The sequence below is a fragment of the Polyodon spathula genome, unplaced genomic scaffold (assembly GCF_017654505.1).
Source record: "Polyodon spathula isolate WHYD16114869_AA unplaced genomic scaffold, ASM1765450v1 scaffolds_725, whole genome shotgun sequence".
Lineage (NCBI taxonomy): Eukaryota > Metazoa > Chordata > Actinopteri > Acipenseriformes > Polyodontidae > Polyodon > Polyodon spathula.
In genome coordinates, this window is record NW_024472214.1 from 1 (window position 1) to 25307 (window position 25307).

The 25307-nt window shown below is 42.7% G+C and overlaps 6 protein-coding genes across 10 annotated transcripts in view; 3 read left to right on the plus strand and 3 right to left on the minus strand.

Annotated features, from left to right (window-relative positions):
- Positions 1 to 980: 980 nt before the first annotated feature.
- Positions 981 to 6129, minus strand: LOC121308482 (derlin-2-like; the record flags this gene model as incomplete). Its single annotated transcript, XM_041240908.1, has 5 exons — positions 5987 to 6129; positions 5399 to 5464; positions 3668 to 3741; positions 2767 to 2860; positions 981 to 1505 (listed from the first exon to the last, which is right to left on the minus strand). Coding segments are annotated over exons 1-5 (852 nt in total), but the record flags the coding sequence as incomplete, so codon positions are not given.
- A 94-nt stretch (positions 6130 to 6223) lies between these two features.
- LOC121308484 (putative nuclease HARBI1) lies at positions 6224 to 9017 on the plus strand. Of its 2 annotated transcripts, XM_041240911.1 has the most exons (3): positions 6224 to 6353; positions 6520 to 6716; positions 7512 to 9017. In XM_041240911.1, exons 2-3 carry the CDS (start codon positions 6576 to 6578, stop codon positions 8547 to 8549), a joined length of 1179 nt encoding a protein of 392 aa, XP_041096845.1. In that variant the 5' UTR covers positions 6224 to 6353; positions 6520 to 6575; the 3' UTR covers positions 8550 to 9017. The 2 variants fall into 2 exon arrangements, with proteins under 2 accessions (XP_041096845.1, XP_041096844.1); XM_041240910.1 differs by lacking the exon at positions 6224 to 6353 and having other exon boundaries at positions 6360 to 6716.
- Positions 9018 to 9041: 24 nt separating this feature from the next.
- On the minus strand, positions 9042 to 13627 carry LOC121308483. Its single transcript, XM_041240909.1, has 7 exons — positions 13476 to 13627; positions 12235 to 12328; positions 11837 to 11924; positions 11295 to 11700; positions 10963 to 11056; positions 10271 to 10358; positions 9042 to 10061 (listed from the first exon to the last, which is right to left on the minus strand). Exons 1-7 carry the CDS (start codon positions 13519 to 13521, stop codon positions 9687 to 9689), a joined length of 1191 nt encoding a protein of 396 aa, XP_041096843.1. The 5' UTR covers positions 13522 to 13627; the 3' UTR covers positions 9042 to 9686.
- On the plus strand, positions 12348 to 15913 carry mis12 (MIS12 kinetochore complex component). 2 transcript variants are annotated; one of them, XM_041240913.1, is made up of 2 exons: positions 12348 to 13460; positions 15042 to 15912. In XM_041240913.1, exon 2 carries the CDS (start codon positions 15047 to 15049, stop codon positions 15686 to 15688), a length of 642 nt encoding a protein of 213 aa, XP_041096847.1. In that variant the 5' UTR covers positions 12348 to 13460; positions 15042 to 15046; the 3' UTR covers positions 15689 to 15912. The 2 variants fall into 2 exon arrangements, with proteins under 2 accessions (XP_041096847.1, XP_041096846.1); XM_041240912.1 differs by lacking the exon at positions 12348 to 13460 and adding an exon at positions 13818 to 13885 and having other exon boundaries at positions 15042 to 15913.
- A 717-nt stretch (positions 15914 to 16630) lies between these two features.
- ift22 (intraflagellar transport 22 homolog (Chlamydomonas)) lies at positions 16631 to 19896 on the minus strand. The gene is made up of 5 exons (XM_041240914.1): positions 19583 to 19896; positions 19211 to 19293; positions 18719 to 18808; positions 18353 to 18555; positions 16631 to 17353 (listed from the first exon to the last, which is right to left on the minus strand). The coding sequence occupies exons 1-5, from the start codon at positions 19619 to 19621 to the stop codon at positions 17205 to 17207; spliced, it is 564 nt and encodes a 187-aa protein (XP_041096848.1). The 5' UTR covers positions 19622 to 19896; the 3' UTR covers positions 16631 to 17204.
- A 2196-nt stretch (positions 19897 to 22092) lies between these two features.
- The window catches only part of LOC121308487 (collagen alpha-1(XXVI) chain-like), a 37603-nt gene continuing 34388 nt past the window's right edge, over positions 22093 to 25307 (plus strand). For 2 of the 3 annotated variants that reach the window (XM_041240915.1, XM_041240916.1), the window contains exon 1: positions 22095 to 22595. In XM_041240915.1, the coding sequence (XP_041096849.1) occupies positions 22444 to 22595 (152 nt within the window). In that variant the 5' untranslated portion in view covers positions 22095 to 22443. Of the gene's footprint in view, positions 22596 to 25307 lie in introns of all 3 variants that reach the window. The other variant, XM_041240917.1, reaches the window with a different exon arrangement.

The window sequence follows — 25307 nt, forward strand, 5'->3', positions numbered from 1 at the left end:
GGTTGGTATTGCAGGGGGGATGGATGGATGGATGATAAAGGGCTGGTTGGTATTGCAGGGGGGATGGATGGATGGATGGATGGATGATGAAGGGCAGGTTGGTATTGCAGGGGGGGTGGATGGATGGATGGATGGATGATGAAGGGCAGGTTGGTATTGCAGGGGGGATGGATGGATGGATGATAAAGGGCAGGTTGGTACTGCAGGGGGGATGGGTGGATGATAAAGGGCAGGTTGGTATTGCAGTGGGGATGGATGGATGGATGGATGGATGATAAAGGGCAGGTTGGTATTGCAGGGGGGATGGATGGATGGATGGATGGATGATAAAGGGCAGGTTGGTATTGCAGGGGGGATGGATGGATGGATGGATGGATGATAAAGGGCAGGTTGGTATTGCAGGGGGGGATGGATGGATGGATGGATGGATGATAAAGGGCAGGTTGGTATTGCAGGGGGGGTGGATGGATGGATGGATGGATGATAAAGGGCAGGTTGGTATTGCAGGGATGGGATGGATGGATGATGAAGGGCAGGTTGGTATTGCAGGGGGGATGGATGGATGATGAAGGGCAGGTTGGTATTGCAGGGGGTGGATGGATGGATGGATGATAAAGGGCAGGTTGGTATTGCAGGGGGGGGATGGATGGATGGATGGATGGATGATAAAGGGCAGGTTGGTATTGCAGGGGGGGTGGATGGATGGATGGATGGATGATAAAGGGCAGGTTGGTATTGCAGGGGGGGTGGATGGATGGATGGATGGATGATAAAGGGCAGGTTGGTATTGCAGGGGGGGTGGATGGATGGATGGATGGATGATGAAGGGCAGGTTGGTATTGCAGGGGGGATGGATGGATGATGAAGGGCAGGTTGGTATTGCAGGGGGGGGTGGATGGATGGATGGATGATAAAGGGCAGGTTGGTATTGCAGGGGGGGTGGATGGATGGATGGATGATAAAGGGCAGGTTGGTATTGCAGGGGGGGGATGGATGGATGGATGGATGGATGGATGATAAAGGGCAGGTTGGTATTGCAGGGGGGATGGATGGATGGATGGATGGATGGATGATAAAGGGCAGGTTGGTATTGCAGGGGGGGTGGATGGATGGATGGATGGATGATAAAGGGCAGGTTGGTATTGCAGGGGGGGTGGATGGATGGATGGATGGATGATAAAGGGCAGGTTGGTATTGCAGGGTGGATGGATGGATGGATGGATGATAAAGGGCAGGTTGGTATTGCAGGGGGGGGTGGATGGATGGATGGATGATAAAGAGCAGGTTGGTAATGCAGCGGGGCCGGTACCTAAGAGATCCACGATGATGGAGTTGCCCAGCAGCAGGGAGAAGCCCATGAGCACCCAGGGCAGGAAGGGGGCCTGGAAGTTGAGCAGCCCGAAGAAGTTCATTCGCACGCTGGGGTTTCGCCGGCTCCACACGTACACCAGCATGATGGTGAAGGCCTGGCCCAGGAACACCAGACTCACAAACATGCCGAAGACCTGAGGTGCTGTCAGGGAATCACAACCGCACACCAAACAACAAACGACATGAGGCTGCTCATTGCTAACACAGGACTGGCCCCAGGTCAGTATCCAATTGTTGTGTGCTCACTTTGTCTTTTAATGTTCCCAGTCTTGTTAAACTATTCCAGACGTTAGTGTAATTTCTGTTCTGATTATTGTACTCAATGTGGAAGGAATCTGGCACCATTTGTATATCTTCCCAATTAATAATGGGATTATCTTTGTTACCTTTTTCTGTACCCTCTTAAGTGTAATATAGATTTTCTGATGAGGTTATCAGACCTAGACACAGCAATCTAAACAGGGTACATCTATTACAATAGATAACCCTAACAGGAATTCCTTGGACTGCTACATTTTGGCTATACAACAAATATAAAAAATATTGGTTTGTCTTTTGAATTGGTGTGGAGTTCACTGGTATGCTGTCGGAAAAACAGATGCAAATATACTGGCTGTGTTTTTAACAGCAACATGTCAGTTTACCGGTGACTTGCACAATTCAAAATAGTTTAGTTTCCACTGCACTTTAAGGTCATTTGCATAGTGTATGCTTCAGTGCTTTCAATACTTTACTCAAACTATTATCTAGTATCTAGTAATTAAAATGATGCTGCAATAATTACAATTATAGTTACAATCACACTAAAAACTACACACGTTAACTGTTTACTCTATTCTAAATAGACAAACATACTACATAACTCATTTTTTTCAAACAAGTGGGGTGACAAAAATAATGATTGTATAAAAAAGTACGTAATTGAACTGCAATTAATCAATTATATGGTATAATGGCAATTACACAGTTGTGCTAAGGGTCGAAATATCTGCATATTCTGAATGAAAAAAAAAAACAAGTGAAGAACCACCAGATTATTAGCACAATACAAAGGTGGACCAGTGACATTGTTTATAATGCTAATCAAGAGAACGAGAATGGGTTGGTTAGCACTTTCACACAGCCTCTCAAATGCGATACTACTGATGGCTTTGTTTGATCAACCCTGATAAACCACATCTGAATTTTATTAGTGGCACCGGGCACCACCTTGCATTGAATCAGCCACCTATCCATGGTTATCCTGCGATTACCTCCGGGGCCGATTCCCTAGTGCTTCAAGAAAATCCAGCTGTGGCTTATCCTGGCAGGGTAGAGGCTGATCAAAGCCCCAAGCAGTATACAGTAATATTCAGTGAAACTCAACGCAGTCTGTGTGCAGCTCTTAATGGATACAGTCATCAGCAGTCCGCTGAACAGGAACATGAAGACAAAGTCAGCCGTGCGTCCCCGGAAAGAGCCTTCCTCCAGCATGCGACAGTATCGATACCTGCAACCCCGCAGTCAAGGAGACAGACAGGCAGCCAGGGGCTAGCTCTAAGGTAAAACTAGGACAAACTACTGCTAGACAGACACATCTTTCAGCTCACACCTTCAACAGATGCCTTGCCGAAAGGCTGGTCCATAACCGAGACTTTAAAGATCACTCCTCTCTCCTGCAGAGCAACTTGTCTCTGTGGGAAGTATTGGGTGAACAGCATTCAAATCCTCCCTGCAAACCCACGTGTATAAATAAGGTGATCGCAGGTGGTGAAACAGTTAGTGACGGTGAGAATTAATGTTGGTAAAGGTATGTGTTGTGTTGTGTGATGTATTTATGTCCGTGTTTGTTTACGTCCATGAGTGTTTTGAATAACCTTTTGTTTTGGCCCTTGTTTTATTAAATGAGTTTTGTTTAGAGTTTGTCGATGATATTTTATTGTTTGTTTCTATAATTAAACGTACACACTAGCGCTTACAAACCTGCATTCTCAGCACCCTGCACAAAGTTGTGGACTAGAGTGCAGGGTTCCGGTGGGGTGACAAAACCTGCTGCACAGGACGTGAATTCATTGCGTAGCGGCCAGAGTCAATTGTGTTTTTTGATTTAAAAGCCTATTTGGTGACTATATAAAAAAAGTTTACTGTGCTGTATTTTACATTTTAAAGCCCAAGATTAAAGTGACTGGTTTCTATTATGGCAGTCAGTCATTGAGGGTAATATATTTAATGATAGTCTCCACCACTACTGAGGGGGGGTATGTAAATCCGCTAACCCCCCCAAATTAATTTAATAAACCAAACAGTGAAAGGATACAAAAAAATCATATTAAATAAAAAGTTAAATCCAACTGGACCAAAAAAAAGGAAATTTGTGATTAACCGCCATACCTAAAAAAGAAACAGAGAATTATTGCATTAAAACTACAACCAGCTTCGAACGAGCTCTCCTCCAGGTCTACGTAGAGGCAGTGGCAGAGGAATACTCGATACAGCCTGGGCAACTGCACAGGGGCCCACGCACTCAGGGGGCCCTAGAGGGGTCCAGACGTTCAGAGAAAAAAATAACTTAACAGTGATCATATCCTTAACATTCACATTTGCAGACGTTACCTTCATGTTTCACCAGGTACTGCTATTCTCTTAATTATGGCTGTTAAAATTAGCTTCCTAACTGTCTTTGCATGTTGGCTGGTATGAGGCACTGTTTTATGTTTCGCTGGCGTCTCTTTTTCAAACTCCACGGCCACTTGTATTTAGCCTAGTGGTCTCTCAATATTGCAAAACTGTTTCCTACTGTCTTCATGGAAGGTTTTGGGGTGCTGTTCAGCAGTCTTTTGCAGTTATATTCTGTGTGCAGCACCATTCACCCTGTAGTTTAGGTGGAAGCTGTTATTGGGTGCTGCTGTCTACCAAAATAAACAAAAGCAGAAGCATTTCCGATTGGGGGAAAAAACGGTTTTCTGTGTGAGAACTTCTGTGGAATCCTGCAATGCCTGGTGATTAAACTGGTTAGCGTGTGATTAAAGAGAGTGTAGTATTGATGCATGCAAAATTCAATTCAAGCAGGTGAACAGAAAAGCTTCTTGTTATATGCTAGCTTTCTGAAAATAAGATATTGAACACTGACTTGGCATGTTTAATGTTTATAAAAGTATTACATGATGGTCGGGGCCCGTCTTTCTCTTCCTCTGCCGCTGTGTAGAGTGGGTTACGAAGCTGACCGCTGTGTAGAGTGGGTTACGAAGCTGACCGCTGGGTAGAGTGGGTTACGAAGCTGACCGCTGTGTAGAGTGGGTTACGAAGCTGACCGCTGGGTAGAGTGGGTTACGAAGCTGACCGCTGGGTAGAGTGGGTTACGAAGCTGACCGCCGCTAGAGTGGGTTACGAAGCTGTAGAGTGGGTTACGAAGCTGACCGCTGTGTAGAGTGGGTTACGAAGCTGACCGCTGGGTAGAGTGGGTTACGAAGCTGACCGCTGTGTAGAGTGGGTTACGAAGCTGACCGCTGGGTAGAGTGGGTTACGAAGCTGACCGCTGTGTAGAGTGGGTTACGAAGCTGACCGCTGGGTAGAGTGGGTTACGAAGCTGACCGCTGTGTGTGGGTTACGAAGCTCGGTTACGAAGCTGACCGCTGTGTGTGGGTTACGAAGCTGACCGCTGTGTAGAGTGGGTTACGAAGCTGACCGCTGTGTAGAGTGGGTTACGAAGCTGACCGCTGTGTAGAGTCGGTTACGAAGCTGACCGCTGTGTAGAGTCGGTTACGAAGCTGACCGCTGTGTAGTCGGTTACGAAGCTGACCGCTGTGTTCGGTTACGAAGCTGACCGCTGTGTAGTCGGTTAGAAGCTGACCGCTGTGTAGAGTCGGTTACGAAGCTGACCGCTGTGTAGTCGGTTATGAAGCTGACCGCTGTGTAGTCGGTTATGAAGCTGACCGCTGTGTAGAGTCGGTTATGAAGCTGACCATTGTCGCTCTAACAGAGTGAAGAGCATGCAGTTTCACAACCTTTAAACATGCAAGAGATTGGAATCAATAAAACAAGCACTTACCTGATAGTTCTTAAATATTAAATCTGGGTTGAAATATAGCTGAAATGGAGTTATTAGCTCTAGTTGCTGAAAAAAAGAAAAGAATCAAGAGTCAATGAATGTGAAATGCAGCAAATTACATTTCTTGTGTTAAAGACAGGCCCTAGATTTAGAGTTACTGCTCATTAAGAGGAAAGGACCAGGTTTACAGATCTGGTCACACTGTGAAATAATGTGTGTCTTTCTATTTCCAGGCTCTGAACTAGTTAAGGTAAGCTGGCACACCTCTGTGGCTGCTTTATTGCTGTCCAGCAGGCAACAGCTACACGTGTCACTGCAGTGCAGCAGTAGAAATACGCCTCTCATATTCTATTATTATGAATGCTGCCCTAACTCTATAATACAATATATTAAGGGCTATAATACACCCCGACCTAGTCCAAAAGCTGATTTATAACAGGTTATGTTTCAAAACAGAACTTCATCCTAAAGGTACCCAGGTACAATAAACTGATGTGCCTGCTACTATGAACACACATTTATCTCTTTCAACGTATACGGGAGCAAACACAATTCAGACTATAATCCACCGCCCCGCTCCCCTCTTACCACGGCAGCAGTGGTGATCACACAGGCGGTTGTATAAGCCCTGGTCACCAAAGGGATTTGCAAGTACTCCTGCTGAAACGTTTGGTAAGCCATCTTGGGCTGTATTCTTCCGGCACTTTCGCGACACGTCACCGGGTGGCTGGGGGGAGATGGGCGGGGGTTTATCTTCTCTCCTCGCACTTTGATTTGCCGAGGATCTTTAACTCCGCGGCGCGATAGGACTGGGTTATAATTTAAAGGCTTACTGGCAGCTCTAGAGCTGCCTGATTGGTTCGTGGATAGCGGCTGTCGAATTGAACTCCCCAGAGAGGGTGCAGAAAAAGTTTTTTTTTTTGCTTGCGATTACCGTATAACTATACAAAGAGGGGTATGATGCTTTGCTAACATCACAGCATGCTAGGCTGTGCTAATGTGTTTGACAGGCATAGTAAAGAACTAGATGCATGTTTACCTTCTCTAAATCGAAATGTTTGAACTACACATGCGGCTTATTTCAAACCGTGTATGCTGAGTGCCTGTCCTCTCTCCACCAGGGTAGCGGGGCAGGAGGCACCTCAGCGTCCACAATCCGAGGGTATTATTACTCAATATGGCAACAAACAAGAGAATTGCAGCTGCGGCCTCGCTGTTGACGTTTTGGAGGGTCTCAGAAATTCAGCGGAGAAGGGCAGCTTCGCGGAAGCGTCTGTATCTGAGAGCAATCATGCTGCTGCTGCTTTCGAAACGAGAAGTAAGTCTTTCCATTGAAACAGCACGTCAGCGGTACTCGTGTGACTGTCTGCAGCTTCAGACAGTAGATAGCTTCGTTTGGGTTATAAAGTGGTAACACTGCATGTGTGTGTGTGTGTGTGTGGTTTTAGTGTTGGGTTAAATAAAGAATGATTCACTTTGAGTATGAATTAGTCCAGTCCGTGGGGAATGAGGCCGTTCCCTAATTTATTGCTAATTGTTGAAGGGTTTAGTGAAGGCAAAAGCCCGGCCTGAACAGTAGTGTCTCCGTTCAGGTTTGTTTTATTTAAACCTTTTATTTTGGCCACTGTGCCCTTGCTTATTTGTTTCTGTTTTGTCCTGTTTGGTAATAAACGTGCGCGACACTGCTAAAACTGCAGCTTTCCATCTCTGCGTCAAACGCCCTGTCATCCGCCAGCCTTGGCGGCGATGCTGTCCTGTCACACTGCAGTATAAAAAAAAAAAAAGACCTGACCTCTGTTACACTGGGATTGCACTGGGTTTTCACACAAGCTTTCTGGACTTGTGGGAATTCATGATATATATGGTAATCTGTGGATCCCTCCTTCAGTACTTTACCACGAACAAGGTCACAAAAAGGCCAGGAAGCAAAACCACACAGGCCTGCAAGCAGTAGATTTAAAACAAAAGGTAGCTTTGAAGCAACAGTGTTTTGGGCTGGCAGCAGGTGGGGTATATACACTGATGCAAGTTAACACTCCATAGCGGTGAGGTAAATTCTCAGGCGCAAATATGTATATAGTCCTCTGATCTGTATTTTCTTTTTTCGTTTCAGAAGGTTAACGCGGTCCCCTACAGCTTGCTAAACAGACACGTCCCAGTGCTGAGGGTTTACTTTGAAGAAGTGAATGACCTTAGCCCTCTCTTCAGGGTTTCTAGGAGAACCATGCAGCGAATCATGTCAGTGTTGCATGAGGATAAAAACAGCGGCTGGGGGTTTGACCTCGAGATCCTCATGTTCATGTTTTGGTTGGCAAGGGCGGCATCGTACAGGGTAGTGGCAGCATCTTTTGGTGTGCCACGGTCAACCGTGCACCGGATAATTCAAAAGGTGTTGAAGAAAGTGGTGAGAATCACAGCTCGGGTTATTAAACTCCCTGGTCCTGACGAGCTTTCCGTCATCGGTGAAGGCTTTGCTGAACTTGCGCAGTGCAGGGAGTTTCAGCTGGCTGTCGGGTGTATAGATGGATGCCACGTGCGGATTAAGGCACCTCCAACTAATGAAGCACAGTGCTACTTCAACCGGAAGTCGTTTTACTCCATTCAGCTGCAGGCCGTCTGCGACCACAAAGGAATGTTTGTGGATATTTTTGTGGGATATCCTGGTTCTGTTCACGATTCACGTATTCTTCGCAACAGCCCAATATACACAAAATCACTGTACCCTCCACCTGGATATTTTCTGCTGGGTGACAGCGAGTATCCCTGTTTACAGGAACCCATAGGCATTCTTACTCCCTACAAGGAACCCATGCAGAACCCAGTTCAAGCACAATACAATGCTGAACATTCAAGGGCTTGGTCCGTGATAGAACATGCGTTTGGAATGATGACGAGTCGATGGCGTGGAATTTTTTCTAAGACCTTAGAGGTGCATTATAAGTGTGCTCCAATGGTCATCGCAGCGTGTGCTGTTTTGCATAACATTTGTATAACTGAAGGAGACCTAATTGAGGTTGACACTGAACACGGTCTTCTTCATCAAGATCAGCCTTTGGGAGAAAAGGATGACGTTGGGAGCAGGATTGCTGCCCGTCTGTCTGCTTCAGTTGACATCCCCCCTCCTATATCAGAGCATGACTATGTCTTCTAAGAGTTTTTATAATTGGATCATTCAGGGTTTTCAGTGAGCCATTGCACAAAGATGAGTTCTAACATTTATACAAAGAGATTGTTTCAACATTTTTTTAGTATCCTTTTCCCCCAATTATTCTTTGGTGTGGGTGAAGTTTGTCATCTTCTAAATGAATTCAGACCTCTTACTAAATAAAATGCTAGTTTAGTTTTATTTTGTTCTCACCTTGTCAATCCAATCTACTAATAGTTAGGGACTGTTTAACATTTCTGTGAGTGTACAGTCCTTTCTTTGGGGTCTATAATGTACACATACAGATAATATCGAAATTCACAATGGTGTACACTGTGTGTATGTAAAACCCATCTAAAGAAGGGGAGTGGAGGTCATGTAAATGTTGAATAACCCTTACTGTAAAGTGGTTGAAAAATATTTGTTTGTAATGCAAACTTATCTTTTGTTTAAAGAGTAAGCTTGTGAATATAATGATAAATAAAGACACTGTTGGTATATACTTGTTTGTTCTCATTGTTATTTTGTCCATAACAACAGATACAAGTTATAAATAAATTACAGTCTTCAACATACAAAAAATAAACTGTTTTAGCTGGCTGCGTAAAAACATGAACAAAAACAAAGATTTACAAAGTTGACTTTAAATACAGATATTTTTCAAATATACACAAATGAAACAAACACTTGGACATATTCCTGGACACAGCTGTAAGAAATTCAAAACAATGACAATTGGCCATGCAGTTCCTAAGATGCGTGTCTTCATTATCCAAATCAAGGCCCAAACTTGTGGAAATGTAGCTTCTGATTGTGCCAAGGAATGTTCATACATTTGCACCTCGAGATACAGCTAAAAAGTGTAACACGTTGACAGACAGACAGACATTTTAAGAACCTGTAGTGCCAAGTTTTATCATTATTGAATAAGCAGTTCTGTAGAGTGTAACAGATACACACGTACAGGAGCCTCCATAATTTTCCTGTAGAACGAAATGGTCCGTTCTTAATGAATCTCAACGGCTTATCACTTACTGAACCAGTGTTTATTACAGGGAACGCTGTGGACTATTCAAAGGGAGCATTACCGTTGCTGTTACCGTTTCTGTACTGCCCTCAGCTTCCTAGTGATATTAATGGCTGTTACATCTTATCTATTAATTTTGTAAACAGTTCTAAGAACCGATCAACGCGTTTCTGCGCCTCTGCCTCCCGCCTGTCTTCTTTTTCCGCTTGCTCTTTCAGAAAGTCCAGGATTTCGTAGCTGGATCTCCTCCTCTTCTTTGGCGTCCGCCTGGGAAGTTCAGGGCTGGAGCTGTGACAAGCTGAGGAAGAGGAGGCAGTGCTTTCCGGAGATGGGGGAATTGGCTGCTCCATAGTGGATGAAGCTATCAGGACTGGTGGGGAGATTAAAGTCTTATTCCCGAATGCTTCATCCATGTCAAAGTACCAGCGCCACGTAGCTGCTGTGTTCTGCTTGGATTCTGAATCAAAACCCATAGCCGTGCTGCTCAGTTCCTGCAGATATAAATAATAATCTTGTTATTTTTTTATCCTGTAATTCCATCATTTGGTGAATAATGGTAATCAAACTAAACAGCTGTTCAATGACTCTTATAGTATAGTTGCGCTAAACAGAATTGAGTTAATTGTCTAACACTTCTATAAGAATACGTTCCGACCTATAAGGAAAAGCTTACAATGCTATGCGTTGAAAAAATATTTACCTTATATCTTTTCTTCAGATTTTCCCACTTTTTAGCTGCCTGTGCAAACGAGACTTTGTCCAGCAGGCCAAGGTCTTTCAATATAGTTCTTTAAAAAAAAAATTAAAAAGTTTTTTAATTGAGTCTGAAGTCTACCGTAAGCCATAATAGTAGTACAGTGTTTCATGCTAGATTTTGAAATGTCACATTTTTCAATTTTTGTCAGTTTTTCATTAAGTATATAGAAAACTACAAAGCTGCATGTAATTCAATATGTTAATGTAACATTATTCAGCAGATTTCATTCAACCTTATGAAGCAAAATGAGTTAACTATATAGGGTGATACTAAATGTGTGGCCATAGATGTATGTTTCTATTTGTTGCAAAATACTTTCAAATAAAATTAAGATCACAATTATGTTTTCAGTTCCACATTTAAAAAACATGAACAGAAATTTTAATAAAAAAAAAAACGACATGGCACTTAGAAGTAAGCTTCTTGTTTAGGGTCCTCATTGGCGGATCGTGTCCTTCCGTGTGTCACACGCTACATGGGGGACGTACTACCTGCCTTGATTCTGTATCAATCATACCCTCCTAGCCTCTTATGCATGTTTCAGATTGGATTCCACTATAATCTGATCAACTTCTCAGGCTCTGTATATGCTGGTTTTATACTATACAGGCAGTGTACCCGTTGGATTTACTTACTCCCATCCATGTTTGGCAGCATTCTTCTTGCCTGTAAAAAGATGATCATTCTGAACTCGCAAGTGGATAAATATTCTGGTTTCACCATCAGTCCCTGGGCAAAGAAGGCGGAGAATTAAAAGTTGTACACCAGCAATATACTTTTAGCTTCATAAGCAGGCAATAAAACAAATCTTCAATGCTAGAATATTTTCAGCAGCACTACTAGAAGACACAATGCATTTCACAGCTTTGATTCCAGGACAATCCCTATGTGGTGTTGTGACGTATAATTAGGTAAGTATTGATTCCTTCATTGTCTTTCAGCAAGGTCTGTATAGAAAAGTGCTTACATTTGTGTGCAGCTTCCTTGACGGTGCCCGCCATTGATTCCTCAGTGTTTTTCAACTCAAGTTGACTGCAATGTGCAAAGTCTTGTGGAGTATCAATGGCCTCTGATCCGTTCTCAGCATGGCTACAGTGCTCCTCTTTTGTAACGTGTTCTTTTAACATGTCTAGGATTTCAGTGCTGGTGCACCGCTCCGGTGTCCCGCTGGAATTGAGACAAGCAGAGGACATGCTGGCTGGAGACAAGGGGCTTGCACTTGGCTGATCCATGCTGGAGGACGCATACAGGACTGATGGGCTAATCAAATCTTTACTCCCAAATGCATCGTCCATTTCGAAGTACCACCGCCACATTGCAGCTGTGTTTTCTAAGGACTCTGTCCCAGAAACTGTGGCCAGATTTTTCATTTCCTGTAATGTCAATTAAAACCGCATTAGCACAGTATTGAGCATTGAAATGGAAAGTGTAAGATAAATGTGTTTCTACTAGTGAAACTAGTGAACGTTATCCATGCTATCACTCAGCCTGTTATACTGATTTGCTTACCTTATACTTTTTCTTCATATTTTCCCACTTTTTTCCTGCTTGTGCAATCGAGACTTTATCCTGCAGACCTAGTTGCATCAATACAGTTCTAAGAAAAGGATACAGAATTCCAATTTAAAACTTAATAAAAACACATTACAACTCCTTGCCTTTTTCCATTAAGAGTTTTATCTCTGTATGCTCTCTTTAAACCTAAAGTATCTTTCTGATTCATTTTCTTTTTCTTTGCTGATTAGTTTCATTATAAGTTGAATCAGTCTTTACCTATTGTTAGTTCAGTTATTGTGTGCTGTGCAGTGCCTTTGCTGTCACTCTCCCAGTTGGTTGTTGAATGAGAAGTGTTTTAATGTAATTGTGACATGTACTGTACAGGCAGTGTATGGGTTGGATTGACTTACTCCCATCCGTGTTTGGCAGCATTCCTCTTGCCTGTAAAAAGATGATCATTCAGAGCCCGCAAGTGAATAAATGTTCTTGTTTCATCATCAGTCCCTGTACAGAGGAAGCGTGAGAATTACACCAATGCCACTGCCACATAAGAATATCAAGAGCTAACAATACAGATATGGTAGCCATCAATTTCCAAATGTCTGTACATTGGCTACCAGTCAGTTACCGAAATGATTTTAAAGTTCCTGTAATAACTTATAAGGTCCCTCGTGGATGAGGGTCATCTTATCTCCAAGAACTACTAACTCTATGTTCTTTGAGATCAGAAAATGCAGAACTACTAAATCATCTTAAATCAGAGCTTTTTGCTGTTGTGTTCCTCGTTTATGGAACTCTATTCTGGCTCACACAAGGCTGATTGAAACAAGTCTATATTGAAAACATCCTTTATCTTTAATGTTCTTTTGTATAATTGGTTGTAGCTGGAGTGTATTGCACACATGAGCTCTCGTTTTGTTTTTCACTTTGTACAGCGCTCTGGGACGCCATGGTGTGAAGTGAGGCCGCTTTATAGAAATAAACGTGTGTTGTGTTGTGTTGTGTGTTTTACACCTACATGGCTGGTTTCAAAGACCCTGATCAGCACTAATAACCGACTCCCTTAACTAGACACGAACTCTGGGTCTGTGAAACAAATTGCTACTTGTATTATGATGTTGAGTGTGTACTTTCCTTTTTTTAAATGCTTTGTATTAAAAAATAAAACATTCAAGGTTTTGACAATTTGGTTTATTGTTGTAACATGTAATGGCGTGTGCATAACGTAAAGACTAATGTAATAAATGATACAGTTTCCTATAAGCGCATGTGCTGATCACACTGCGTTTCACTGTGCAGTAACGCTGGCATTGATGCTGTTTTCATGTCTTTGCACAGTCAGTACAAGGTGACAGCTTACCTGCCACTTCAACTTTGACCCCGTGGCGTCACGGGTCGATTTCAAAATGGAGGGTAAAGCCCAAACATGGTTTTCTTTATAACGCTTTATATCAGAAAATGACGAGTTTGTACAGCGCACCGGTTCCTTGGAAGTTTAAGTGGTGTATTTCGCGAGTTCTCAATCCACGCGTGTTTTGTTTTGTTTACGTTGTGTTCGGACCCTTGCTCAGGCTTCTGCCCTTCCCTCCTCGCCCGTGAAGTGGAAAGTGAGCGGCCCCTGCGACACACCCCTCAGGTAATTGCTACTCACAGCGGTGTGCAGTTTCCTTGTACGCTTCCATCGCTGCCTCGCCCATGTTTGGCCCCCGAGTCGACCCCTTCTCCTCTTCCCTATGCTTCCCGTTGAGACTCCCCTACAACATGGCGGCGGGGCTGCTGGCTGCATGCCCCGCCCTTAGCAATGCTTTCGGAGACGACGATTGGACAAGATCCCGGGAGGAGCTTTATTCACCGCCCTCGGGATTGGATAATGTGTTTCAGTGCGTGTCCTGCCGCATCTTTCTCGCTCACCCATTGGTCGGTATCGTGACGCGAGAATGTGTTGCTCAGGCTGTGATTGGTCAGGGTGCGCGTGTTCCGTGGGGGAGGCGTGGCGGGCTGGGGCTGCTGGGTCAGAACTTCAGCGGGAGATTCAGAAAATGGCGGAGTGTGGAACCAAAAGTAAGATTTCTTCAAAGAAAATGTTCCTCTCTCTCCTCTGTGTGCATGTGTTGTAGCTTGAAAGAGCAAACCACAAACTATATAGTGAAACAGAGACAGCTAAATGTCGAAAGCGACAGTTATATTTATTGAAGCTCTGTAGAATAAAGGAGGCAGGACAGTTAGGGGCGACAGTCTTTAATACCTGTAGGAGAGAATAATAGTTTGAGTTTTACATGAAGTGCAACTATAATGTATATACATAAACTAAATACAAATGTCTATGACAACGAAGGGTTGAAAAAAAGACCATTGCGACTTACACTTGTCAAAACCGTGGCGTTGTCACAGAATATCCATTTGATGCAATCTCATTATTGTTATGTTTATGAACTGGTCTAGAAAAACAAACCGCATTGTAAATATATTTTATAGATTTTCGTGTAATGCATATTTAAAAAGCGTGTTCTTACGTTTTTGGTGAAGCAAAGCAAGTGGTTAAGGAGAGTTTGCCCCCCTCCCTGAGGTAGTGGCAGCTTTACATCTTACTGTCTGTCACTAGAGACAGTGCTGCTGAGATCCGACCAGAACTGGCTTCTCACTACTTGTTGTATTTACTTGAAACTTTGAAGGTGTAACAATCTTTAAATGTTTGCATTCTGTGCTTATGGCAGCTCCATGTAAATAAGTTGTTCTTGCGATTTGTTTTTAGAGGGGAGGAGGGCAAAGTTTGCATTCAGACCGGATAGTTTTTAAATTTGAAATGAATGCAAACAAATCGTCAGCTATCGATTTACAGTTTAATTATTATTATTTATTTCTTATCAGACTCCCTTATCCAGGGCGACTTACAAATGTTACAAAATGTCACAGTACAAAATATCACATTACAGAGTATCACATTACAAATAAGAGCAGTTGTAAAGTACAGTAAAATCTGTAGCAAAAGATCAAATTCAAGTAAGAGCAAAACATAGAGAATACAGTAATTAGTTACATGCAAGAGCAGGTTCGACTAATAAACCAACATGGTACTGAAAACACCACTGGACTTTTTGAACTCGCAGTATGAATTTTGAACTGCCCCTAGCCCCAGCCCCGTCTACACCTGTCCATTGGATCAACCCTCCTCCCACATTTCACAAGCTCTCCCTAATCTTTTTTTCCTTGACCCCAGGCCCCATGCCTGCTGCGATGGCAGAATCGCTGAAGCTGTACGAAGCTCAGTTCTTTGGCTTCACCCCGCAGACCTGCATGCTGCGGGTTTACAGCAGTTTCCAGGACTGCCTGTACGAGATCCTGCTGGCCGTGGAGACGGTTATCATCAAGAAGATGGGGGATGCGACAGCGGGCGGCTCTAACGACGGGGCAGCAGTGGCAGAGCGAGTGCGGGAGTGCACCCAGGAGTTCCTGAGCTTCCTGCAGGGTCGTGTCAGCCTCATCTCCAGCCGCATGGAGATCCTCCTGCAGAGCAGCGTCCTGACGGTTCCTGAAAACGTGGTGCTGCCCGAGGATGCGCCCCATCACAAGTACCCCCACAGCAGCCAGCAGCTCGCCAAGCTGGAGGCCGAGATGTCCCGACTGCAGCAGCGCTACCAGGCCCAGGTTTACGCTAAGCAGGCCCTGCTGGCAGAGCTGGAGGAGCAGCGGGAGGCGCAGGCTGAGCTGGACAGGGTGCTGCAGTGGATCGGAGAGCTAAAAGCAGCCTGGAGGGAAAGCGGCATGGGCAATGTTCAGGAGAGCCTTGACTTCATGATCCAGACTGCGCGCCGCCTCCAGGAGACACTGAAGGAGATCAGTTTGACAGGCAGTGGGAAAGACTAGCAGAGATCTCCGTTGTTTGATTCCTACAAACTTTCAGCTGGCTGTAAACTATTTACGACATCTCTTAAAAAAATACAATTCTCTTATAAAGGACTATATAATTTACAGATGCAAAACCTTCTGCCAGCTGTAAGCAAGGGTCCCTATTTAGGGATTTGTTGCTGCTGCTTCATCCTCCAGCAGACGGCATTAAGTGTAATTTAAAATTAAGTGGATGACTGCACTTTCCTTTCATGTTTTGTTTTTCATTTTACTGTTCTGTGTACATTTGATTTTGAATAAATATTGCATTTTGCAAACTTGCTGCTCTGTAGTTTTCTTCTTCCCAAAACACAACTTGAAAAGGAATACACAACCCTCCAGCAAGTACTGGGACAGATTAGTGAATGCAGACTTTGCTGCAGGTTTACTGCACTTGGACCCTTTGCTTTATTAAATATCCTTGCCCCTCTTAATATATGCACAATATTTTAGTGCTCAATCCATCCCACAAGAGGAATAGTATAATATTATTCTGCTTTATAGTACACACAAGGTTATTTATCATATTTCAGTGGCCAGCAAAGAAGGCTGTTGTAACAGTGACTTCACAATAACAGCTTCACCAAGCTTCGAATACAACAACTTGTAATTAGTAAATTTCTTCTCTGTGTTCGTCTTCCCGCACTCATTGGTATTGATATTTTATTGATACTCAAGTACAGAGCTCAAACGGCTGATTTCATGCTTTTTTTTTTACTTGAATGTAATGCAGCTTTGGGCAGGACGATATCTTTTGTATGTCCAGGAATTTTGACCCACCACAAACATGAATCATGTCTCCTTGTGAATAGTTTCCTGGTAAGACAGCTATTACAAACAGGCTTTATTTACAAATGTAAATATTTTAATTCACTGTTACAAACAATAAAAATTTATATGCAATATACACAAACTTGGCTTTAATACATTTGTAAAGCTTTATACTGACTAACATTTAGATTTACAAAGTTTAAAATATACAGTGTGGGGAATCCATCTAAAAAGCCACAAATCAGAAATTGAGCTTCAGTTAACATTTCCTCCACCTGGATCCCTAACTTTAGCACTCTTACTGTAGTGGCTAGCAATTGCTGTTTTCATTGATTAACTTTCCCAACATGTTTTCAGGAATCACTGCAAAGAGATTGCTCTGCACACATGCATTAGATTACTCCATTGCACATTTGCAAAGCAATGACAACTTGATTAACTGAGCTGAATATTCTTGTGGGTTCTCAGTGTTGTTATTTGTACCAATTCCTGTACAAAATGTATAGGCAACAAGACCTTAAGATGTTACCATGTCTTTCTGCAACCTGAGATGCCAACAGACTATGTTATGCATTGTACAATACACTGTATTGGGTGGGTGAGGGTGCAAAAGGATAACATTGTAGACCACTACATTTGCAACCAGAACCATCTGGCCAGGTTGTGAAGGGGGCACTCCTGGGGGTGTGTGGTGCAGCTCAGCGGGCTGTGGGTCCGCTGGACTCTAGTTAATGATGGACATCTCTTCACGCTCCCTGCTCTCGGAGAGGGATTTCACCACAGAGCCGAGGTAGTGCCTGAACTCCTGCCGCACCTCCTCCGGGTCCTCCTCCAGGTTTGAATGGATCATGTTTAGCTTGCTCAGCTGTGGGGCTACACAAGAATGTGAGAGACCATAAGGATCAAGCTGGCACACATTAGATTCAGATGAGTGCTGCTAGGGCCCAGTTCTTTTGAACTACTTTGGGGGGGGAATCCTGTTCTTTGATGAGAAGTGAATAAAACTTGGGTGGTATAGCAGCTAGCTGCTTTTTATCCTGCATATCCTTACTGCTGTACTTGGTTTTATATCTTTGTATAGCTCTGCAATGGCATCAAGGCACAAAAGGGGTTAACCTTTACAAGCCAACTGTGACAGATCTTTCCTGCCACAACATGAAATCCCATTTGAGCCGGATCGACAAGATGCCAACGCACTTCGCATAGCTGTCATCTATCTGTGTTTCCATTCGTACAGCATTGTTTACATAAGTATTCCTTAGAGGGCAGCACCAGCTTAATTTCATATTCATGTCTGCTCTCATCTTTGCTTTAAATCTGAAAGAACATGAGCCGGTGCTTGATGACGCAAGTTTGTGGTCCCTTTTTAATCTGGCACCGCCAGAGTGAATTTGTCCAAAGGCAAAGCATTATTACATTTTCTAGCTCTGTTAAAGATGTAGTAACACTTTTTTTTTACTTCCAATAAAACCTGCCAGCCAATCCCAGAACCTTTTTTTTTCAATACAGGTGACACAATGTTCAGTTCTTTTGGTGTCTGGGGATTGAATAATGAATTGTATTTGAGAACTGACCTACGATATAGAGCAGGGGGACTCAACAGAGATAAAAGCTAACGGTGAATATATATCCTCTTGAACAAGGAGCACACAAAAGAACCTCTGATCAATCTCAAACAAACTGATAGCTATACAGAGCTACAGAACAATACTAATACATATTGGCAGTGGATCACCAGGAGCCCCTCAGATTGCTAAGTGAATGGTAAAACCATTACAAATAGTTTTTTTCTTTTCTCAGCTATATACATTTTAATACCATTTGATGTTCATAATTGAGGGATTCCAGTGCAGATTTTTTAGCAGCCCTTACACAGACCCAGGCGTCTGTTGTCAGCCCCACTGCCTGGTTTGTGGTGTGCGATCAGTAGACACTGGCTGTCCTGCCCCCCTTGTGTGCTGACGAAGGAGGAATACCAGGTCTCTATCTCCTTCAAGTGGCTGGGCATGTCGGGGTTAAACACCAGCACCACCCCGTTCGAATCCTTCATCAAGGCAGGCCAGCATGACTCAAACCTCAATGAAAAAAAAAAGGACAAATCTGCAACTGTAGGCATTTCTGAATAGAGAAAAAAAAAAGATTCTGTATGGACCCATACTGTTAATATCAGTGGAGTATTTGTGGATATCTATTTGAACCTCTGTGTAAACAGCGCCACCCCACAACATTAATGCTTACTTGCTATCCCCAGCACAGTCCCACAGCTCGACCTCACAGCCTGCATTCTTCCCAAGTCCAGTGACACTCTGGAACTCAAACTCCAGGATTCTGCAGTGACAACAGGGACATCGAGGTTACCCTGCATACGGCCATTTGACGTGTGATTCTAAAAATAAACCCTCAATGTTCCCACAAGCACCTTTTAGTTTTCACTTATTACTGTAATTATGAAAGACAAATTAAGTCTTCTAGGGCGTGAAAAGGATTAGATGCTCTGTAACACTGAACAGTGGCTTTTTTGAAGACGAAAAAATATACACTTTTGCATAGATGCAGGAATGCACAAATGTCATCTCCGACAGTGTTGTAAGAGAGAGCTTTGAGAAACAGTTTGCAATGCTCTGAGCACGTTGGGTAGATTAATGAAGGGAAACGCCCCCCAGTAAGGAGAGAGTGGTGCAGTCTGTGTGCCCCTCACTGTACAGTCAAATCAGACACCCTTCCTCTTACCTGACACCTTGCGTCGGACTGTACTCTCCTCCAATTGATTCTGTAGCATCAGAGAGAAAATTCGCCAGAACCGATTTCCCACTCTACGGAATAAAACAGACAGTGAATTGAGCTGCCGTTTGTTTTACAGCAATACTGCATTGTGCATATTATTATTAAGGCGTTTTTGTACAACAGTGCCTTCAATTTTGCAATCAAGAAAAGAACATCAGCAAGTTTATTCCGATTGCTTTAAAAAATAAAATACACACTTATGCTATACTAAACTTTCAATACGCCGTGTACTTTCACAGACTCGGCTTTCTCTTGGGAATTTCACTGCGAGTCATTACAATTATAGTCAACATACCAGTAATTATATAGAGAACTTACCTCACTAGGGCCTACCAGCAATATCTTGGCTTTAAACATTTTGGCTTCGCTATTTTATTCCCCCAGAACAAAAAATAAGATCTCACGAGTATTAACTTCAGGAATCTGAATTCTGGAAGGAAAATAAAGCAGGATGGCTCTGAATAAAAAAAAATTAAAAGTACAAAATGAAACCTATCTGTGTTACAGTACTAAACTGTATTATGAATGCTTGAAATTCTTGGGACTGCGGCGTGAACGACGCCAGTGTGCCGCTCCGTGGATACGAGACTGTTTCCAAGGAGAAGGCAAATCTAGCTGCTATTTCTGTGTAGGAGTTTCAACGGTGCTCTTGCCCTGCAAAACTGTCGGCAGATTCATTCATTGCAAATATAGATAAAAAATAAAATAAAATTATATTAAAAATAAATTATGTACAGTCGGCAATTTTTTTTTTTTTAGTTAACCTGTTGAGTCCAGTTTTCCTTCTTTATTTGCAGTAGAGTATTCCGTTTTCGTGTATTGTATTTTCACTTTGACTGCAGGGATGACATGTCCCATGATCACGCTCATTTGCATCCCTAATCCAGGGCAATAGCAAGTCCAATCGGTTAGACAGGTTCTAATAAAGTAGCGGGACGGAGTATGTTTAAATTCATATAGAAGACAATGTTAAAGGAAAGCTTGCAGCTCAGAAGCGACACTGCAGCAGTAAATACTTACTGTCGCATTATCTAAAGCCAGTGAATATAGAGGATGGATACAGTAACTAATTCCACAGCAGCTGGCTTTGCAGATACCGCCTCAATTAAGCAGAGCCCCTGATGAGGTGTCACTTATACTCTTCTGTAATCTCATGCTTGTGCTCTTTTCCTACCTCCCAGGGAACATTTTGCCTAAAGGGGTCTAAAGGGTCACTTTCAATTATGAATATGAGCAATACATCTGCAACAAGATCCTTTTTTAAAAAGGCTACAAAAATATGATTCTATAACCCTTGTTTTGCACTTGGATTAGTTCCATAGGTCTTTAATGTGCAGTTTTGAAAGAAACACATGCTTTAGCTAACATTATGTCTGGTACTATGTTAGGTTCAGGAAGGTTTGCCTCAGGAGTGTCTTTTGGATGAAATAATGTATTTGACTGAACGCATATCCCTCAATAGGAGCCTCAGCTAGATGGATGAAAGGGTGGGACACACTTTATTTTTCACATCCAAGTGATCTAATTCCATCGTAACCAATATGATGACTTTTCAAGATGATCACAATGCCAGCTCGTTACATATTTGTACTGCACATTTGAGACCCATACAAGCAATGGAAGTGCATAATACACAAGATTCTTTTTTTATTATTAGTATTTCCTATAGCGAATTCTCAAGGGATTGTGTAGTATTTTGGTGTAAGACGCCAAGCCTACATACTTCCTATGTAATGTGTGTTTTACACTACACAACTTCAGAAATCAATGTTTTTTTGGTCAGTGCTTTTCCTAACAGTATTTTTTGAGTCCCTCTCCTCCGTGAAATTGCTAAAGTGCTTTAGTCCAGCTGTCCCAGGGCAGTTGTTGTGGTTTCTATCAGTATAACTGCACTGCCAGCTGTTGAGCTGAAATTGTATCTGATTGTATGTAGTGTGCATTGAGATTGATATCGTGTGTGTGTGGGCATGTGTTCATGCGGCTTTGTATGTTTAGTGTGTTTAAATGTTATCATACTCCACTGCTTACCAGAACTAAACCCCCACTGGGATACCTTTATGGATAACTAACAATCATGTTTTCATAGGTATGTCTAAATATGTTACCACTGTGGTACCATTCTGTCAATTGTAACTGCCCTTGTCTTACCATTGCCTTGCGCGTTGCATTTTAACCCTTTAAGATACACGAGGTATTGAGCGCTTGTTCAAACCTTTTCTTCTTAGAATACAAGTACATTTTAAACACTGTTTCGTGCACCTCATTTCAATGAGAAAGTTAGAATCATTTCTATTGGTGGGGCAGAGCTCTACCTTGTATTTTAAAGGGTTAATGGTACACAATGACGAAGAAACAAACCCAGTTTCGGTGTACGTATGTGTGTATATATATATATATATATATATATATATATATATATATATATATATATATATATATATATATATATACACACCATATTTTATAATGCTAATAATTGACAAATATCCATAATACATTTATGTTTAAAATATATGTGAAAACTGCCAAAAGTGGCCAAAAAACTATATAATATATCGCTTTGTAAATAATATCCATAATTGATGTAGCTATATGGGGATAGAGCAGCAGAACATGAACCCGGCTCTAGCGTGTGCTTCAAAATAGTATCGCCTTTTGACCATGCATACTCCACGGTAAATAACTCCTTGAAATGCGATAAAGAGAAAACAGTTTGTTAACAAATAAAACACGTTCTTTTGGATGCCACAAACGGTTAATGCAATTTCCCCACGCCCCTCGGCTCCACGCTCGCCCCCTCTTTCACACAACACACGCTCGCTCCTTCTCCAAGTTCCAGTGCGTCTTAGCGCACGCAGCTAGACACTCCTGAGACTTTTAAATCCCTCCTTAAGACTTCAAGGTTGGAGCTCTGCTCGAACAGAGAGAGGGAGAGGGAGAGAGAGAGAGAGAGAGAGAGAGAGAGAGAGAGAGAGAGGAGATTAAATATAGCGGCGAGAGCGCAGGGTTTAAAAACATGTAAAATCCGAGCGCATCAATCTAACTCGCCTATATCTACGTGAATTCTTCGAGTTGACTTGCATGCAATGCGACTGTTTGCAAAATTAGCAATTTCACGAATTCACCTAACATTGCACATTCTAGCAGTACAATAGGGAAATACATAAACCAGGTTTAGAATGACGACCCTGTTGCTGTTCTGTTTTGGGAGCCTACTGTTCGGTTCCGCAGCCGGTACCGGGTTCCTTTACCAGGTTTCATCGGCGGCTCTGCAGCATGTGAACCCAGGACAGCGTGTAGGACCCCAGTCTGAATCCGCCTCACACCGCCGGTAGGTGCCTTTATTGCACTAGTATTTTTATGGGTGTTGAGAATTGAGCGCTGGTGCGCTGTGTAAAAGCACGTTTAAATAAATGTACTAATTTAACACAGTGATACAAACTTTAATCTTCATGTGTGTCATTAAACCGTAAAACGTCGCAATTGAATGAGTTGGTTGTAGCTGTAACGCATTACATTATTTAGTTATTTAGTGTTGTCATTCACATTTATTTTATGAAAAGCAGAGTATGTATTAAATAAACAGGTTGCTATTGACACCCGCAAGAGCAGCGGTTAGACACAGTGGGGAGTTGACCTTTAAAAAAGATTTTGATCCCTTGAATGAAAACCTGAAATTTGAACTCCGATTTTTGCTATAGCAAAATCACTTAATGGCACCGACATTATAAATGTTGGTATGTTCTTATTAATATTATACTGTTAATACCCTATTTGGATATAGCATTCATAATACTGAGTCATAGCTGTGTTAAACTAGCATTACACTTCATAACCACATGCATAAACCTTAATACAAAACTTACAAGCATTCCTTTAGGCAGCTTACCATATGTTGCATGTCATGTAAAGAACACACATGTAAATTTAAACAAGCATTTTGTTAATGTATACTGAAATAAGTTTCACAAAATGTTCAGTGCAGTATATAAAAAACACCAAAAATGTAATCAAAGGGAAAAAAATGTGATCTTTTTTCCCCCCGTTGATGTCATTTTTGATGTGTGCCCCTGTGTTACATGAGAGTTTACATGTGACCTTCATACCCCCTGCTGTGCAGGTATCAGCAGGAGGAGGGCTGTTTAGTTCACAGAGTGGCCAGAAAACGTCAAGGAGGCAGGACACTAAAACTACAATATACCATTTAAACAAATGAGTATGCCAACAGTGCCTGGTTTCCAGAGAAGCAGAGTGCACAGAGGGCTATAGTGTGAACACATGTGTTAAATTCCCTCAGCGATCACATTTTAATGTACAATTAAAGAAGCACTGGAGCTTTTAAGTGCACTCTAACTACAGCAATTCCAGTGGGGTTTACTGCATGTAATGCTTTCCGTTTCAAACCCCTATTAATAAACACCCCTTTAGGTCTTTGCAGTATATTATTAAGTAAGGAAAATCATCTTGCATGCATTGCTCTGAATGAGTGAAACACAGGCTGTTTGAACTCTGTGGCGCTTGCTACTGTTTTGCGATCTTGCACAGGGCATCAACTGGAATGCTGGTCCAGACTGCTTGCTGTGTTTGGTGGAGGTGTTTCCTCCTTTGTGTTTGGTGGAGGTGTTTCCTTTGTGTTTGTTGGAGGTGTTTCCCCTGTGTTTGGTGGAGGTGTTTCCTCCTTTGTGATTGGTGGAGGTTTTTCCTCCTTTGTGTTTGGTGAATGTGTTTCCTTTGTGTTTGGTGAAGGTGTTTCCTTTGTGTTTGGTGGAGGTGTTTCCTTTGTGTTTGGTGGAGGTGTTTCCTTTGTGTTTGGTGGAGGTGTTTCCTTTGTGTTTGGTGGAGGTGTTTCCTTTGTGTTTGGTGGAGGTGTTTCCTCCTTTGTGTTTGGTGAAGGTGTTTCCTTTGTGTTTGGTGGAGGTGTTTCCTTTGTGTTTGGTGAAGGTGTTTCCTTTGTGTTTGGTGGAGGTGTTTCCTCCTTTGTGTTTGGTGAAGGTGTTTCCTTTGTGTTTGGTGAAGGTGTTTCCTTTGTGTTTGGTGAAGGTGTTTCCTTTGTGTTTGGTGAAGGTGTTTCCTTTGTGTTTGGTGGAGGTGTTTCCTTTGTGTTTGGTGAAGGTGTTTCCTCCTTTGTGTTTGGTGAAGGTGTTTTTCCTTTGTGTTTGGTGAAGGTGTTTCCTCCTTTGTGTTTGGTGGAGGTGTTTCCTCTTTTGTGTTTGGTGAAGGGTCCTGTAGTCAAGTGCATGTGGTGTGGACTCAGATGCAAGGTCCAAACAGTATTTCTCCCAAAAATGTCCTTGTTTATTTAAACAATAACAAAAAGAGCCTCCCCTCTAACAGTGATGATATTGGGGAGTACACGGCTGGCTTGCAGGCCAAGACAAAACAATAACAATTCACAAATAATCCCCAATCCACAGCCCCATGCATGAAAGTGTGCGTTCCAAAACAGTGTGGCAGTGCTGAGGGCTGGTGCTGTGAGGTGAGGGCAGTGCTCAGTGAGTTGGCCTGGCTCTGTGGCTTCAGTCCCTGGCTCCGTTCTCCTCCTCTACAATCCAAAAAACAAACACTTAACAAATTAAGCAAGGCTCCGGCCGTCTGTTACGTTTCAGCACAAGGGGCTGGACCCATGTAGCTGCGTCCCCTTTGTACTGCCTCACTCCTCCCTGCAATCAGCCCGCTGCCCCGGTGTAACCAATCGCAGCTGGGTCCGCAGCTGATCGTATAGGAATCAGCCGAGATGGACGACTTCCTGTTTCCGCTCACTGTCGAGTCGACCCGTCTACAGGGAAGTTTACTACCAATCTCACACAGCGCCTTTTCTGGTCGGGAAGGAGATTTACAGCATCGATTATTTCTCTCTATCACAGGTCCTCATGATGAGAATGCGACTGAAGATTGCACACAGCCATTTGAAAGAACTTTAACCTCATTACTCTTCATGTGGGCTATGACCTTCCAGTCAAATTATCTTAGTATTATTTTAAAGCTTGTTTCCAGGACTTTCCAACAGAAAGTGTATTGATGCAAATAATGAATGCAAGGGTGA